Below are 18535 nucleotides of genomic sequence, written 5' to 3' on the forward strand. Positions count from 1 at the left end.
GGTTCCTGAATATACCTCGCATAAAGCGACTTATAGACTCATCTTTTCCAAATTTTGCTGAAGTAATGAGGGCTATGGCAGATCTATCAGAATTTAACGTTCCATATTTTGCTCCCTCATTATATCTCTCCATAAGGAATTCAATTATTTTAAATGTATCAGTGACAAATAAATCGTAATTTCTTTCTTTTGTAAACAGCCACCATCTTTTTAGGGAACTTTCGTACTGCTTCAAAGTCGATTTAGCAATTGAGTCTGCCATGATGTCTGCTGCGCTCTTGGAATATCCTCGTTTTATGTAGGCTTGCCTGACAATCGCCCTGCCACCAACGAAAGCGTCCTCTGCAGTGGGTGTGCTTTTTCCCTGCAAGGTGATCTCAATAAATTTTTATTAGGTTTGAAAAAGATGGGTGGACGCCTGAGCAGTGAATTGAATAAGGGGTACCAGGGTTGGGTAGGCCAGTGTGGTACCACAACTACCCCATCAGCTTCATCAGTAATGAACTTTTCTAAACATGGTAAGATGAGTGCAAAGAGAGGGAACGCGTATGGCTTTTCTTGATCCCATGGGATGGTAAACGCGTCTATTCTAAAAACCCCTGGGTTCGGATACCTGGAGCAAAATTTGTTGGTTTTTCTGTTGGCACATGTGGCGAATAAGTCGATACTGAACGGCCCGAATTTTTTATCAATTTTTTTGAATGCGTCATCGCACAATTCCCATTCAGTGTCCATGTTTTTAACTCTCGAGGCCGCGTCAGCGTGGACATTGTCTTTCGATGCAATGTACGATGCCTGTACCCAGACGTGTCGTTCTTCACACCAAGCCCAGATCTGTCGTGCTAGATCATTCAAGTGTGGAAATTGAATTCCCCCTGTTTTATTCACGTAGGCGATCGCAGTCGTGTTGTCAAGTCTTAACAAAATTTCACTGTGGCGTAACTGAGAAGCAAAGCATTTGAGGGCAATAAAGACCGCCAGGAGTTCCAAATAATTTATATGATTTTTTCTTTCTTCATTATTCCACCAACCATTCGCGGATTGCCCGTTACAATGAGAGCCCCAATCGGTCAAAGAAGCGTCAGAGAAAATTTCGACTGCATATTTCGAGGTGCGAATCGGATTTATCCCAATCTGACTATTAATTTTCCACCATTCAAGGTCTTCTTTGAATTTCTTCTTAATCAACATTGTTGCCTCGTAATCTCCCTGATCTATTAGCAAAGACAAAAATTTTTCCCTCTCCAACTTCTTACAGTGTACCAGACCATAAGCCACCGCTGGGCAAGCTGCATTTAACACTCCTAGTAATTTAGCAAAGCCTCTTTTCGTCACCTCTTTTCCTACTGAGAATAATTCCAATAAATTTTTAATTTGATTCTTCTTCTTATCAGTTAATTCAATTGTATAATCAATAGAATTGATAATGAAGCCAAGAAATTTACATTTCTGTGAAGGTACTAGGTAACTCTGCTTGTCATTTATGATGAATCCCAATTTAACCAGGAATTGTTTTGATTCCATGGCATTGTGTCTGCATTCTTCGAAACTTTTTCCCAAGAACAATACATCATCTAAATAAATTATTGATAAAAAACCTCGACTTCTCAGTACATTCATGACTGGCTTCAAAATTTTTGTAAACACATAGGGACTTGTGCATAAACCAAAAGGTAGACATTTAAATTGATACATTTCATCTTTGAATGTGAATTTTAGATATTTCCGACTCGAAACATGCACTGGGACTAAGAAATAAGCATCCCTGAGATCAAGAGAAGCCATAAATGCCTTGGGAGTCAATAAATTTCTCACTGCCTTTATGTCCTCCATTTTAAAGTGGGGGGCTTCAATGAATTTATTCAATTTTTTCAAATTTAGTATGAATCTCTGAGATCCATCTGGTTTAGGCACCAGAAAAATTGACGAAATGAATTCACCTTCACAACTTTGACATTTTTCGATCGCCCCTTTTTTCAGGAGTTCTGAAATTTCCTTTTCAATCAATTCTGGTTCCCCTTTCGACCAATTTCACTGCCCACCAGGTTTAATTTGCTGAGGGGGTTCTTTGAACACAATTCTATAACTTTTTATGCAATTAAGTATGAAGTTATCACTTGTGATTTTTCTCCATTCATCAATGAATGATCCTAACCTCCCAGCGACCTGACTTACCTCCTCTATTTCTTCTTCGAGTCCTTCGTCGAACGACTCTTCTCTCGACTCGGTGGGTTCGAACGATACTGCCTCGGTTTGAACCTGGAGAGTGGTCTCCTCGGAAATCCGCCCGCCTGTCGGTTCTGGGCAAACGGGCGACTCCAGTTTCCCTGATTCTGGATCCTTGGTGCCACAGATTTCTTGTCAGAAACCTTGAGTTGCTGACAAACATTCTCTATCGTCTTAGCCTCTTTTATTTGATCAGCCAGGTGGTGCCCATACAACCACTCGTCTGAGTGGAGCGAATCAACTAGAGCTTTGACGCTCTTTTTTATGATAGGTGTGATGAAGGACTTTCTTGCTAGTGACTGTTGATGGAAAACGTCAGCCAGTAGTTTACCAGTATCACACAGATATTCCATGATTTGCAGCTGATCGACTCCTTCCTCAGAATCGTCTAGTAGGAGAGATATTGCGGCCCCCAATGCCTTAACCGCCGTCCCCACGCAGCCCTGGGTCTCCACGAAATGTTGATCTCTTTTTCTTGAAATGTCAGAGAGCGCAGCTTGAATTTCCAAATTGACTTTAGGAGGCTCTGTGTACAATTCTCCTGTGCGTGGGTATTTTTTGATCAAGCCTTTCCTAGCCTCGTCTGATAAACCCTCTTTCAGAAGAGCTTTCCAGCGACTCGTGATACCTGGATGTATTTTGTTAGGGTCGTCTTTAGACGTGGTAGGGTCATCTCCAAGTATCTGGAGGATTTCTTCATCCATTATTACATCAATTAATGGCTGATCCTTTCCACTCTCGACTGTCGGGCTAAAATTTTGTTCGACGTTGGACTGAAGGCCTGCTGAGTCATTCTTGTCTGATATATTAGCCGTGTTTTTATTATTCTCATCTGTGATGGATTCTTGCTCTGCAAAAAACCACATCACCAGCTATACTCACCAGAATATCAGTTTTTTTTTTTTTTTGAAGCTCGTGTGGAGCTGATGGAGCTGTTTGCTCGTTACACAGGCTTACATTGTCCTTATTGGACTTGTGTCATTCGTGTGGAATACACAATCTGAATTTTTGTATGGAAAAAAAAGATTTTTAAAAGCATAATTATACCTGCAGTATTTTCAGCTACTCTCTCCTCTGAAAAGTTCTGGACATCTCGCTGTTTGACTAGTTGGCCAAGCAAACTCGAGAGGTTATCCAACTGAGATTGCATTTTTTGCAGTTTGGCCTCAGTTTTTTCCTCAACACGTTTTCGCTCCCTTGAGGGTGAGCGAGAACGCTTTCGTTTGTTCTCCTTTCCCATCGTTGGTGCGTTCGCTGATAATTATAAAGATTAATTATCGCGACGATTTACTCATAACGTGTGAATCGTTGAGCACAACGAAACAATATGACGACACGCCGCACGCAGTGCCAGCAGGAGGCGGAGGCGCGGCAGCTAGTCAAAAAATTCAAATTCTAATACTCTAAACGTTGTGGATTGGAGCATAGCTGACGCTCTACAAGTAATCATTGAAAACGAGACGTCGTAGTATAATCATTAACATGTTCCTGAAAATCCATGATATGTCCCTGAAATCAAAGCCTTTTTTTCTCTGTGCAGCTTTCGTGTCGTTAATGAGGGTCAAATAACTATATTTTTTGTATAATTAGTCAAATCATTGCAGCAGGGATAGCCATATCTATAAATTATATTTACCATTAAATTATTAAGTAGTCAATTAGTTAATATCACTCTTAAATTTTAATTATTGAAGTAATCATCAATTTAAATATTCAAATTGCGAATTATTCATTAATTAGTAATTCAGTTAGGAAAATGGACGATTATTTGGATAATCGGAAATCTCTTATAAGAAATTTAGTATTATTTATTTAATAGAAAATTTACCGATCCATTTTATTAAATGTTTAATTCACCATCAATTGGAAATTTAGGTTATCAATTATTTTACTATTTTTTAATTTCGATTAGTATATTTAAACCTTAATTAATGTAAGTTGGAAATTCTTTTAATATTGAAGAATCAGAAGATTGTTTGCCATTCCTGGTGGATAGTTAGTGATCTCCTTCATCACTCGGGATTTATATTTCCTCAAATGAGTGACTGAATAAATTGATAGTTAAAAAATAGAAAAACTTCGCCATGACAGTTTCTTCACTTGGGAAACTCATGTTTCAATTATTACCACCCTTCGGTGCCAATTAATAACAGGTGGAAAATAACGCGCAGCGATGATATTATTGAATAAAAACAATAGTCAAAATGACATATTACATCATCTAAAAATGCTAAATCAATCGAAACACACTATTAATATTCTCCCATTACTATAAATATATAGTGTTGAAGATTTTGATAGATGAACTTGCTTTCAATACGAGTGGCAGTAATAGGTACATGGGTACTTGAGGGAGTGCCTCAGTAAGTGCCACTTTCCGAGTGATCACGGACACTTTGTTATTAAATTGTGAATGATTGTCATTGTACGATTACGATTATTCTTTTCTGACTGGAGGAAAAGAGAATTTCCTTTGTACTAACAATAAGATGATTTGTTTACTCCTCTTCGGTAATTTTAAATGTTATCTAAAATCGCTAAGGATGGCAGGAACCGAGCCAGTGAGAGTTACTGGGACATTGACGGTATAGAGGAAGAATTCTCTACAAAAAAGATGGATTGATGTTTTTTGCGAAATCTCTTCCTTCTCAAGATATTTGCAAAGTAGCGAATGAAGACATTGATCAATTTCTGTTAGAACACTCTTGAAATTTTGATTTTCACTCAGGAAAATATCCTGTGAAATGTTTCTTGACATTTTTCCCAAAAGCGATATTCCTAGAAGTTATCTGCATAAAAAATGAAATTTATATTATTTATAATAATTATATTTTTGACGGTATTAGACGTCAATTATTTCGACAACGAACGATTTTAGCGGAACACGTCGATAGATTTTCACGTAGCTCATAAAATGTCTTACAAAAAACACATCTCGAGATTTTTTTCTTGAATCCTTCCGTTCCCACCACATTTCGAAATTAATTCGACGTGTCTTAAAAGAAGACGCAGATCTTGAGAGGACAATTCAAAAAGCTCTCTTTGGGAATTAAAATTTAAAAAGATCAAACTCAATATTGTATATACTCAAGCAAAAATATTGCGTATACTCAGGTTGTTTCAATAAATTCATTGGTACAATTTATTTATGTAGGAGTGGTCGTAAAATATCTCAAACGTTCTGTGCACACGCAATACAGTATATTTTGTCACGACATCAGTGGGCGGTGTTTCACGGACACTAAGGGTCCATGAGGCAGTGTTTCACTGAGTGACAAAAACGTCATTATGGTATCAAATTCGACAGCTCACTACATGTCTAATAACAGTGTTATGGCTTTTCAAATTTCAGCTGAGATATTGCTTTCTTGTGGAATCTACAAGACAGCACTATCAAAAAAAATGAGTTGGATTTTTTCAAATTTGAATTGATCCAGAAAGCATTCTCTTTAAATCAATCTCATTCATCATGCGATCAAAAGCGTGAAACAGAAAGCCTTGCTTTCACGTCTCATTAAAGGGAGACCGTGATAAAATTTGAGTGTTTTTGGTATGTGTTACGGCCCACAAAAAGTGGAAAAGGAATAAACTCCGAAGGGTTTCAAGTTACGCAAGAAATCAAATCGGGCTGAAACCTTGGAAATCGTGCAAACCCTCAATTTTTAATCAATTGAGCTAAAAGTTGATTTACACGTTCTTCTGTACAAAAATAGAAACAAGCATGGACTTTCAGAAATATCCATCTTTAGGATCTATCCATATTTTTTTCTCACCACCGCCATCGCCGATCTTTCTCTAATATTTCCGAAATTACATATTATCCCCATAGTCCATGCGCTGTGACAAATTCCGTATACACTTTTAGGTCCATTGAATTTTATCATTGTATTTTATGTTTTTGTGGTCCCTGAACACGAATATGTTAACCGTTTTTTCTAGATGTGCTTATTATGAAAATATCCGTCAACAATATGATAAGTAGTTAGATTTTCAAATTTTTATCTCGAAACTCCCAGCCGTGTACCGTGCATAAGGCGTATTTTTCGAACAACATGGCAACTTTGAGCTTGAATAGGGGAGACCGGGGCATAGTGGGGTACGTAAAAAAAGGGTCAAAATTGAGAAATTCAAGGGGTTGACGAGGAGTCGATCAGGAATCAATAAAAAGTAAAAAAAGCCAAAAAACTCGAATAATACCAAGGAAAATTTAAAAAAAAATGGAAGAACTCTGGTAATTCTTTCAATACTTACAAACACCGAGATGAGCCGCTATTTTGGGTACTTTTATTAATTTTGAATTTTCACAATGATGTAGATTTAGATAGTCAGATAAATTTGCTAAATGCATCCCCCGACGGTCGGTAACGACGGAAAAAATAAAAAATGAAAAGAATGGAATCCCCGTTCCTGTGGGTACTCTCTTGTTTACTGATATAAACGTCACTTTGCTACTGAAGCAAGAGAATAAAATAGTATATTTCGTCACTAGGCCAAAAAAAACTTTTCTGGCGAATATGAGTTTGCAGCCCGAGCCAAAGGCGAGGGCTGCAATCATATGAACTAGAAAAGTTTTTTTTGTCATTCCGGCCGTAAGGCAGCGTTTCACGGACGCTCCGCATCCGTGAATCTCTGCCTACGGCCGTCATGACAAAATAGTTATTTTCATCACAAGGTCCACAAAGTGTTTTCTGACGAATGTGGCTTTGTAGGCCGAGCCGAAAGCGAGGCCTATAATCACATTCGTCAGAAAATATATTTTCGTGAGAAGACCCGGTAAACCGCGATTCTAACCTCGCTTCGCTCGGTTTGATCGCGGTTTACGGGCCTTCTGACGAAAAATTGCATTCATCACACGGTCCAAAAGTATTTTCTGACGAATGTGATTATAGGCCTCGCCTTCGGCTCGGCCTACAAAGCCACATTCGTCAGAAAATACTTTGTGGACCTTGTGATGAAAATAACTATTGGACCGTGTGATGAATGCAATTTTTCGTCAGAAGGCCCGTAAACCGCAATCAAACCGAGCGAAGCGAGGTTAGAATCGCGGTTTACCGGGTCTTCTCACGAAAAATATTGTTCGTCAAACGGCCAAAAAAAACTTTTCTGACGAATATGATTGTAGTCCTCGCCTTCGGCTCGTGCTGCAAACCTCATATTCACCATAAAAGATTTTTTCGGCCTAGTGACGAAATATACTATTTTGTCATGACGGCCGTAGGCAGAGATTCATGGACGGGGAGCGTCCGTAAAGCGCTGCCTCACGGCCGGAATGACAAAAACAATCAATTAGAAGTATTAGGATTTCACTCCGTAAAATTTGAATTAACAAGACATCTAATGAATAAATTCGGAAATTTCAATTTCTAGAGAAAAAAATGAAATTAAGGAAAAAATTGCATTTTAGGAAAAAATGAATGAGTTTGAAAAACAAAATTAATTTGACAAATAATGAAAATTATAAAAAAATGTATAAAAAATCGTTACAATGTACTCATCTGTTGATGAACATGAAATTGAAAAAAAAATGAATTTTCTGATGCGTACACTATCGTGCCCCAAATTGAAAAATCGATTCATCGGGACCTTCCCTATCGATTGAAGAGTTTTCCTGTCGTTTTGTTTAGAGATTCGAAGGTGAAAAACAAAGAATCTAATCTAATCGATTTTCAACGTATGAAAAACCTCACTACAATATCTCGTTACTTTGGAATTCCGCCGGAGTTTGGCAGGGTCGGCACGCCATACCGACCTGCTTAAACAAATGGCTCTTTTTAAAATTGAATATTTATGAAACTATGACAAATCATGTAATCACACGAACAACATCAGAAAGAGAACTATTTCAGCTTCAGTTATGTATCCGATTTACACGTAACTCCCAGATACATGCTCACTAAATTTTACCGCGGCCTCCCCTAAATGTTCATGACCTCTAAAATACCAGTAAAACAGTTCACATTTTCCGTAAAAATCACGCATTACCGAGATACTTCTGCATTTATGAAAGTCCTACATCCAAACACAATACTTACTGATGATCTCTATTTCGGGTCAACGCAAAAATATGCCTTTACTCCAGGGACTGAGACCAAAGTCGAATGTCCTTCAGGTGTGCTAATGCCTTCTGCTGACTTTAATTTGTTGAAAATAGAACTAGATGGATATTAGGCTGATTCCAATGAAATTTCAAAAAAGAAAGTGATTTGCCAATTTTTTAATCCAATTCGATTTAAAGAGTCTTTTCAACATTTCATTACATCCTCTTTATTAAGTGCGTTCGTTGACTGCTCGTATATCAGTTATGATAACAAGATATTTGCAAATTACAACGAATACGCTCTGTTCCTGTTATTTCTATTTAACTCTCTTTTTCTATACACAGTCCAATTTTAATTTGAAGGATTTTATATTATTTAATAGATTTTAATGGAATATTTTAATAATTTGGCTTCTATGGCCATACAAACTGTTTTAAAGATTTCGAATTTTATTTTATTATATTATTTATTTGAGACCTACATTTGAAATAAAATTCGGATCAGACTCCGGTTGAAAAACTGAGATGAACAGGAATAAATGTAAATAAAAAAAAAACAGGAGTAACTAATTATTTCTCTAAGGTACAACTGGAAGTGAAGCTGCTGGGCTTGTGCACTACCTTTTATAGGCTAGAGATAGGGTTGTTGTTAGGTATACATAACGTAATATAGTCGTGTCTAGAGTGGATTTTTCGATGAGCATTAGCATTGTTTTCTAATTTTAGTCATTGGTCAGTGTGTCGTGATTGGAATACGATCCCGTGAGACAATCATGTGAGAGAGTAAAAAGAAAGAAAAAATGTATTATCTCGAGGCGCAGTTTATGCGATCTACATGGCACTTGACAACAAGGTGGCTAGATTTTCACCTAAAAATAGACTCGCGCATTCCCAGAAACATCTCGAGAATTATGAACTGAAGAAAAAAAAATTTTTTTCAATTTTCTTTATCAAATCTAAACATCACAAAAGACTATTATGTTCAACCAATAAAATTTTACCACTCAATTACCCCTATGATCTTCACCCATAAATAATTCAATCCCCCAGGAGTGAGGATGTTAGACGGTATGGTAAACGATGCAGTTGAAGCTCGAGCACTCGGACTGAATCCCGACCACATCGACATTTACTCCGCCTCGTGGGGCCCTGAGGACGATGGCAAAACAGTCGATGGTCCGGGCGCCCTTGCCAGACGTGCATTCATCTATGGTGTTACTAGTGTAAGTTAACCAGTACTCCATTTAATTCATTACCTATCACTCAAATCCATTATATCCACACTATCCCATTGTCCCTGTCTTTATCCACTGTTCCAATTCACTGAGACTTAATTAAATTAAACTCCAACCAGAATCAGGCGGCAATGATATGTTTCTTTTTGCCCCTTTTGTCTCGGTGGAAAAAAAATGGAGAACAATTGAAAAGTTTTTCCAATGCTTCGGTACGGAAAAGTTTCCTTGATATCTGAGAGCCAATACCTTTTTTTTATTTACTTCCCACAAAGGAGGAAAAAAAATTGTGGAGGAATTTTACGACTGGAAACCCCATTGCACGAAAATACAATAATGGAGTTGAAATTATGAGGAGTGGAGCAAACGTGGTTACATAATCAGATAACCGGGGAAATTTCATACATATTTCGTGAAATATGTATGAAACTCTAAGAGAATTAGAATTTAGAGAGAAAAATTTTCCACTTCACCCAACCGGGAGTCGAACCCGGGTCTCCCAGATACGCGCCGGGCACTCTTACCGACTAAGCTACCGGGAACCACAGAAATTCACTCTCAAATTCACCTCAAACACCGCCTAACCTCCTTTAGGCATTAAAGAACTCTAAGAGAATTTGAATTTAGAGAGAAAAAATTTCCGCTTCACCCAGCCGGGAGTCAAACCCGGGTCTCCCAGATACGCGCCGGGCACTCTTACCGACTAAGCTACCGGGAACCACAGAAAAGAATAACTCCTAAAAGAAAAAAACCCATGCATGGCCATATAATGGCCCGAATAGCAAACGATTACGAAAAATTCCCGATGATTTTCACTATGCAAAAACCCATTTTAGCCCCGTTACTTTATGGAGCATGATTACGACTCCTTTGGCGCCACGATTTAACTTATGTTTTCCGTACCATTTTTTTCCAGGATTACGGGAAAAATAATGAAAAATTCTATCTCCTTTTTTTCTCCTGAATTATAGAGATTCTTCACAGAAGACATTTTGGAGTAGATATAAGGGGAACGAGGATAATTCTCAATATTAGTTGATAAGGCAAATTTACTGAAAAATTCCGAAAGTCCAGACTGAGATTTGAACCCGGGACCTTCTGATTATGTATCAGGTGCTTTCCCAACTTAAGGTAAGGTCACAAAGGCCACAAAAAAGGAGTCAGTAAGGTCATATAAAAAAAGGAGTCGCTAGGGTCACGAGGGTCACAAGAGTGACAGTGCCTTAGTTGAATGCGTTTTTAACTGAAAATTCTTTTTTTGCAAATTTTGTTGACTGAATTTTTGCGATTATTGTTGCAATTTTTTCAGAACAAAAAATGAATCATAAACCTCTCCTACAAAAAAATTTCCATTAAAATTGAGTTTTGTTGTTTTGACGTTGTGAATATAATCATTGAATTCCAATGTGTGAATATGAGTGCATGAATTGAAATGTCAAGTACCTATGCAAAGCTTTATGGAAATGTTCGTATCTTGAAAAATAAGGATTGAAATGCTTATATTCCAAAAACTAATTGAGAGGGAATTTTTTCTTCATTTTTTCCGTATTCCCGAGGAAAAGTAGTACGGAAAATGTATGTCAAATAGCGGCGCCAAAGAAATCGTAATCTTCCCCTTTATGGAATACGACAAAACACGTTTCTTTTATTTCACTGAAGACTTAATTGGTTTTTACTCATTTCCTTTTTATAAAAATCCATTTTTTTATGTATTTTCATTTTGTACTTTTATATTAATTTTCTTTATAAAAAAAAATTGAATGTGGAATATTTCAACAAATTGTGGGGCCAAATGCGTACAACTGCAGTGAGTAATAACTCCAGAGGAACTGCTCCCTTTTTCATCCAGCCATTGTTGTTTTTTTCATTCAAATCATGAGAACTTCTTTATTTTTGCTGAAACTCAACGCGGCATCCATCCGGAAGCCAACCACGTCATTAATAATGGCCGCGAAAGCCTCAAAACTAAGCCTCAAAACTAATAACTTCTTTATTATTTAATGTGAAAATGAAAACGTGATATTCATTTTATTTCATACACTCAAAAATGCATAATAAAAATAAATGATACACAGAAAGAAAACCCCAGTCAATGACAAAAATTAATGTTAAGAGAAAAATCATTGAATAATTTTGAATTTTTGATCAATTACTGTTCAATTTTCAAAGCAACCCTATCAGTAGCCGTAATTGTTGAGAAATAAGGAAAGTATTATGAATGGATTTTCTACGAAAATAAATCATTTTCTCGAATGAGAAAAGAGATTTTTCTAGAATTTTCCAGGAAGCTGCGGAATTCCTTCGCATTTTCACATGAAGAAATGAAAAAGAATAAGTATTATACGATTTGCGAAAAGAGTAAAATTGAGAAAATCGAAATTTATGGAATTCATAAAAGTACGATTAATAGAATGATGATAAATGAAAACCCAATAAGGAAGAATTAATTTTGCACATGATAAATAATTAAGAATAGAATAAAAAAATTAACAGTCATGAGGCAAAGAATAATTTTTTCAGTGACTAACTTTTCGAAATTCATTGACCAATGAGAATTGAGGATCAAGCGGTCAAACGTTCCGCATTTAGAGATAGGATTTGAAATTTTCTTCTGAATGGAGATGATTTTGTGTTCTTCATCTCGATGTATCCATATTTCAATATACGGAAGAGTAGAGTAGAATAGACAATTTTCTATCGTCAATATCTCCGGACCAAATAATACGATTTGACTGAATAGTTTTTCCAATAGTTTTCTTCGTCACTAGGCCGAAAGAAACTTTGCTGGCGAATATGAGTTTGCAATCATATGAGCTAGAATAGTCAGGTTTTCACGAGTATGAAGTTGGAGGTAATCACACGAGCTTAAAGATCCCCGTCGTTTAGTGTGCGTAAACCAGCTGTTTTCCGCACGGCGTGCGTAAAGTGAACTCTCGGACGGAAAGTTTCGCTCGTACGTAAAGCTTCGCTTTACGCATTCGAAATTCACTTTACGCTCGCTCTTGACTCATATGATTTGCATCACTCGCCTTTGGCTCGTGCTCCAAACTCATATTCGCCAGAAAATTTGTCATGCGCCCTAGTATCGAAATGTACTATTTTAATACCTGCCTCAAAAGTGCACTTTTCTAAACGTTTTAGTGTGCGTAAAGCGGTTGTTTTCTGCACGGTGTTCGTAAAATTCACGAACGTGTGTAAAGTAAATTCTCGTGCACTCGAAATTCTCTTTACGCACTAGTAACACAATATACTATTTTCGCAGGATACTTAAACGCCGGATGTTTTGACATGTAACCGATGAAGTCGTTGCATTAATACACCGACCACCACTTTTTCGGCCACTCGCAATAATTTCCCCTCAGAATCGAATATTATGACGAATTGCAAGCTTTCATCCAAAAGAAAAAAAAAATAAATGCCCGATGCTATTTAATGCCACGACCACAGCTTCAAAATTCTCTCCATTTTTCCGTCCTCACACAGAGAACTGAACTAATGTGACATAAAATTCCTCCCTCATCTAAAAAAAATGACAACAGAGAAGTTCCCTCAAAGAATCACAAATAAATAAATGAAAAAAACCGCCAATACCATTCTGCATCTGACACATTGATATTCACAAACAGGGTAGAAAAGGTAAAGGCTCGATCTTCGTGTGGGCCTCGGGCAACGGTGGTCGTCATACAGACTCGTGCAACTGTGACGGCTACACAAACAGTATTTTCACCCTGTCGATATCATCGGCGACCCAGGGTGGTTATAAGCCCTGGTATTTGGAGGAATGCAGCTCAACCCTGGCGACAACATATTCGTCAGGCACGCCGGGCAATGATAAGAGTGTAGCTACTGTTGATATGGATGGAAAATTACGACCAGATCACATATGCACGGTTGAACATACGGGAACATCAGCATCGGCTCCTCTTGCCGCTGGAATAGCTGCTCTTGCTCTCGAGGCTAATCCCAATCTGACCTGGAGGGACATGCAGTATCTCGTGGTGCTGACGTCCAGGTCTGGACCACTTGAAAAGGAGCCGGGATGGATTTTAAATGGAGTGAAGAGAAAAGTCTCTCATAAATTCGGTTATGGACTTATGGATGCAGGGGCTGTCGTCAATCTCGCCGAGCAATGGACCAATGTACCACCTCAGCATATTTGTAAGTCACAGGAGATCAATGAGGAGCGGTCCATCGATCCCACTTTTGGCTATACACTCAATGTTTATATGGACGTCAGTGGATGCGCCGGCACTCTCAATGAGGTTCGCTTCCTGGAGCATGTGCAATGCAAGGTGAGTTGAGCGGATTTGCTTTTTTTTACGGGGTGGTGATGGTTTTGATACTTATGATTAACGATGCAGTCGAGGACATGGGGTTCTTCTAGATGGTTTTGATATTTTTTCGGGTAGTTTAGAAAGGGTTTGGTAGGGAAAGGCGGCGGGGCGGAGCTGGAAGGAGAAAGCGGGAAATGGGTTAAGGTGTTTCGTGTAAAAAATGAAAATAATGAAAAAAAAATTGAAAAACTCATGGAAGAAATTTCTGAGTATGCTGCATCATTGAGAATTCTTGCACATTTTATTCATATCTCAGTCTCCAGAAAAGAAATAATGAAATTTGGATGTTTTTGTGACCCCTCCAGCTATAACCTCGGAGGTTACCTCACTCTCAATGAGAGAAATTTCCATGGCACCCAAAAAAATAATCAACTATTGAGGAAAAACGAGTGGGTGATAAATCAAATCTTTCTTGAGAACACGTATAAGTTTCAGATTTTTTCCAGATTTCATATGAAAGTTATTTGAACAAATGATTCGGAAAATTATGAGTTTCGGGGCAATCACGTCCTCACGCGCAGGCGTGTGATTTGAATGTCAGTGATCATGGGAAGGGGTATGGGTTGGACCATGGAACGGAGAGAGAGAAAACACTCGACAGGTTTACCAACTCGAGACGCATTTTAATATTATGAGAAAAAAATCAATCTGATAAATAAAATCAATATTCACAAAATTTTTGAATGCACGCTTAAATAGTTATTCGAAAATTGGAAAATTTCGTGCTCAGCGATTGAATCAGGGCACGAGAACAATAAAACTCCCTTTCCGTTTCACACCTTCCCCCTCCCCCGGTGATCTACACACAAAACACCTTAAGGAGGCTAATGCTCGGTAATTTCAATCTATCGGGATTGATGAGGTGAGTTTTTGCGAATTCTTGTTAATTTTATGGGATTTTCGGATTTTATTAGTTTCGAAATGGTCAAAGAGAAAAGAGTTTTTGGTGAGTTTCTCAATTATGTTATTTTGTGAATATCTTTGGAACTGGTGGGTTTAGGGTTTAAGCTTTAGACTTTAAGTTACAGTATAGTAAACTATAAAAAATTTCTTCCGGTATCTTCTCTTCAATTTCCGTCTCTTACAGACATTTGCAAAATAAGCTCTAAATCAACTTTCGCTCTTTTTTTGCGCAATTCCACTGCTTCAACAATCCTCAACAATTGAAACAAAATTGAGACAAAAAATCTCTCAGGCAAAGTATCCCCATCTCCCTTACAGGATTACGGACTAAATTTCAGTTTTCTCCGCCATTCCATTTACTGAAAATAGTTTTTCAACAAAATAACTTCATCATAAATCCAAGCACAAGTTTTATGAAACATCTTCATCTTTATATCATGATAGGGAAATTTTTTCAAGTCAAGATGCTCTACAATAGGGATACAAATCCAAACATTTATCTCTTATAACAGAAGACAGATAGATGGATTTTGTCTGTCTCGTAAAGCGTGAACTATGCTCCAACCCCAGGACCCCTTTTCTTCCCTCGTTTCAGAAACATTTTATGGAGTGGATGGTGTACGTATCCGTGCAGACCAGATTCAACACTCTGTTTATGTGTTTTTATGGGCGGACTTTTTTATGGAACAGTTTCAGCTTGAAAAAGTAAATTATTCGCTGATTTATGGCGATTTTGGGATGAAAAAAAAAATCTGGGAGAAATTAAAAAAGAAAAACTGAGAGATGAGAAAAAAATTGATTAAATGGCTTTAGGTGCCGTAAAATATCTCATTTGTTCTATCCTATACGGAATTATGGTTATTCGATACTAATTCTGGATATTAGCGATAAAGTGATAATAAGGGACGGGTAGAAGGGGGGAGGGATACGAAAAGGCGTGGAATGAGGGGAATAAAACTGGTGAAGGCTGCATTAAAGTCGTAATACGTAATGGATAGAATTTGATATTTTTGTTGATTGTACAACACGAGTCATAACCAAATGTGACAAAATTTTATGACCGAAAAATTAATAACTATCGATTCATATCTGACTAGTTGGTTCAGACAGGTAGGGAAAAGTATGATCACAATAGGGAAATTGCAGGAATTTTTTTCAATTTTCTAACCTCAAGTTTGGGACCTCAATAATTAATTTTTCATTCACAAACGTTCGAAATATTGCTCATTAATGAATAACTAATTGTTAAAAGTTGAAGATGTCAAACGCCTTGAAATTGCTAATGACGTCACATAGACGGTCGAGTGCTGGACCAATCACAGAATGGCTCGGGCCGACCTACCCAATCTTGAGGTGCGCCTCGGCCAATAAAGGACGACAATTCCCACTCTCTTCTTTTTCGACCAATGAAGCGGTACCTGACCGTCTTCGTGACGTAAAACACCAAGAAAAATGAATACAGTAGACTCTCGATAACTGTCCTTCCGTTAACTGTCGCTATTCCGGGAATTTCGCGGTTTCGAGCGTTTTTCGCGGAACACAAACATCCCCCACTCGCACCCCTCGATTCCTTGCCGTTTTCCCTAAACTCCGCCCCTAATCGTGTCACACGCTCAGTTGTTTCTATCTCCATAAACTAAACGAAAAGAACACGAATAAAATAAATCCCCTCTCCACATGCATATTACCACTAGTCCCTTTAAATTTCGGGGAATCGGTGCACGGCGTGGGGGCCGTTTTTAAGTGTCGCGTTCGCGGAACTACGATCGATATTGGTCCCGACGAGCAACAGTTAACGGGAGTCTACTGTATGTAGCACAATTCAAGAAACTTTTTTTGTTTTTAGTTGAGGGTTAAATGGTTCTGAGGGTCAAACAACCTTCAAGGATGTTTGGAGTTGCGGGTCAAATTGTCTTGAGAATTAAACAACCCTTAATAATGCTTGAGGTCAAGATTCAAATGGTCTAATATTGGTCTTCAAATGGTCTTATTACCTATTAGTTTTAGAGCAGAGTGAGCAGAAAAGGTCGGTGGACCCTTGACCCTCTACGTTTTTAAGGGCTGTTTATCTCTTAAGTCAATTTGAACCTCAACTTCACATGTCCTTAAAGGAAAAACAAATCAGCTACTCTTATGACCATTTGACCCTTAGCCCCAAAGGTTATTAAATGTTGTTTGACCCTCAAGACCATTTGATCCTCAACTGAAAGCAAACAGAAAAGTTTTCATAATTCTGCTAAACACTCGTTTGTCCTGGTGCTTTATTTGGCTCCGCTCGCCCCTATTATTTTGTGAATATCTAACAATAGGGTGCTTTTAAAAAAATGTTACATTCTTTTCCGAAATTTTTTCAGCAACAAAAAGACAACATTTTCTAACACATCTAATATGATCTATCGTTACGGAAATTGAACAATTAAGAAATTTATGTTTAACAAGTCATAATTCATAGCTTTATCATCATCATTATTACTCCCTCACAAGTATCTCGGAATTCAGTGGTTTCAGAGAGAAATGTCAGGTAATTTTTTTGTAATTGAGAAGATCTCCCGAGATAATTCCATAATTAACAGTTTGCGATAAGTCGACTCATGACGTTTTACGATCTTCATTAAATACTTACGAAATCTGTGATTCTCTTCAAGGTGTCTTTGCGATTCTTTCCACGTGGTAATCTCCGTTTGCTGCTGACATCACCAATGGGAACTACCTCGACATTGCTGTTTGAACGACCCAGGGATATTGTTGGCTCCAACTTTGACGATTGGCCATTCTTGAGCGTACACTTTTGGGGAGAAAAAGCTGATGGGAGATGGACCCTCCAGGTCATCAATGCTGGAAATAGGAGGGTCAGTTCACCCGGTAAGGGCTCATAACTTTTTACTGGATTTATTTTTCACAATTAAGAAGAATAAGAGAGAAGATACAACCGGTTTTTTGCGAGGGGATAAAATATGGGAGTTAATTATATAACTATCTCGATAATGAGGGTTTTTAGAGCTAAATGTAAAAAGACCTTTTTTGTAGGGAATTTCAAAAGCTATTAAAAATGTTTTGTGACAATTTTTCATTAAATGTGTACGTCCACGTGAAAAGGGCCCACTTTGTCGCGTCTAGTTTCCGAGATATTCACGTTTTTCTCTCCACATCTCCCATTTAAACCAATGTTAGATTGTTTTTTTGATCGTCTATACTGACGTCAGTTTTCATTCTATCGGGTTGATTTTGGGCTCAAAATGTGAGAAATCTGATCAAGATTATCGGAACATACATAACTCCAATACCGTCAAAGTGGGCCCTTTTCATGTGGACGCCCACAAATATTGAACTAGGTGAATATTTGAGACGAGGAAATTTTTTCAAGTATTATTTTTCGCATTATTTTTCCTCGAAATTACAGATTTTAATTTTTTGTGACTGAAAATTCGATTTCAAAATAATCCCTAATGTTTGTGATTGCGAATAATAACCGTCCAAACACTGAAGGCAATCACGTGAGCCCCGAAATTCACGGTCATCGCCCGATCAGCTAGTTAGTGTGTCGAATTAGGCAGTTACCTTTTGGACTCTAAGACAGTTAATCGTAGCTCCATGAATGAGAATTATATTCGTGTTGATTTAATACTTAAAGTGTACATAACTTGAGTTCTGCAATTAAATATTGTTTGTGCTAATTGGTGTTTAACTATTTCTCCCAATTCCGGCGCCTCGTGATTAACAATCCGTGGTAAAATCAATAACAATTCAGATTTTAAGGGCAATCTCTAACACCTAACGTATCTATAAATTGTTGAAGGCGTTTT

The 18535-nt window shown here is 37.7% G+C and overlaps 1 protein-coding gene across 2 annotated transcripts in view; it reads left to right on the forward strand.

The window, feature by feature from the left end:
* LOC107036245 (furin-like protease 2) overlaps positions 1-18535 on the forward strand; it is an 89732-nt gene that overhangs the window by 26133 nt on the left and 45064 nt on the right. For both annotated transcript variants that reach the window (XM_015254052.2, XM_015254051.1), the window contains 3 exons: positions 9314-9486; positions 13122-13787; positions 17378-17594. In XM_015254052.2, the coding sequence (XP_015109538.1) occupies positions 9314-9486; positions 13122-13787; positions 17378-17594 (1056 nt within the window). The remainder of the gene's footprint in view (positions 1-9313; positions 9487-13121; positions 13788-17377; positions 17595-18535) is intronic.

Source organism: Diachasma alloeum, unplaced genomic scaffold (assembly GCF_001412515.2).
Source record: "Diachasma alloeum isolate Michigan unplaced genomic scaffold, Dall2.0 Dall_scaffold_00207, whole genome shotgun sequence".
NCBI lineage: Eukaryota > Metazoa > Arthropoda > Insecta > Hymenoptera > Braconidae > Diachasma > Diachasma alloeum.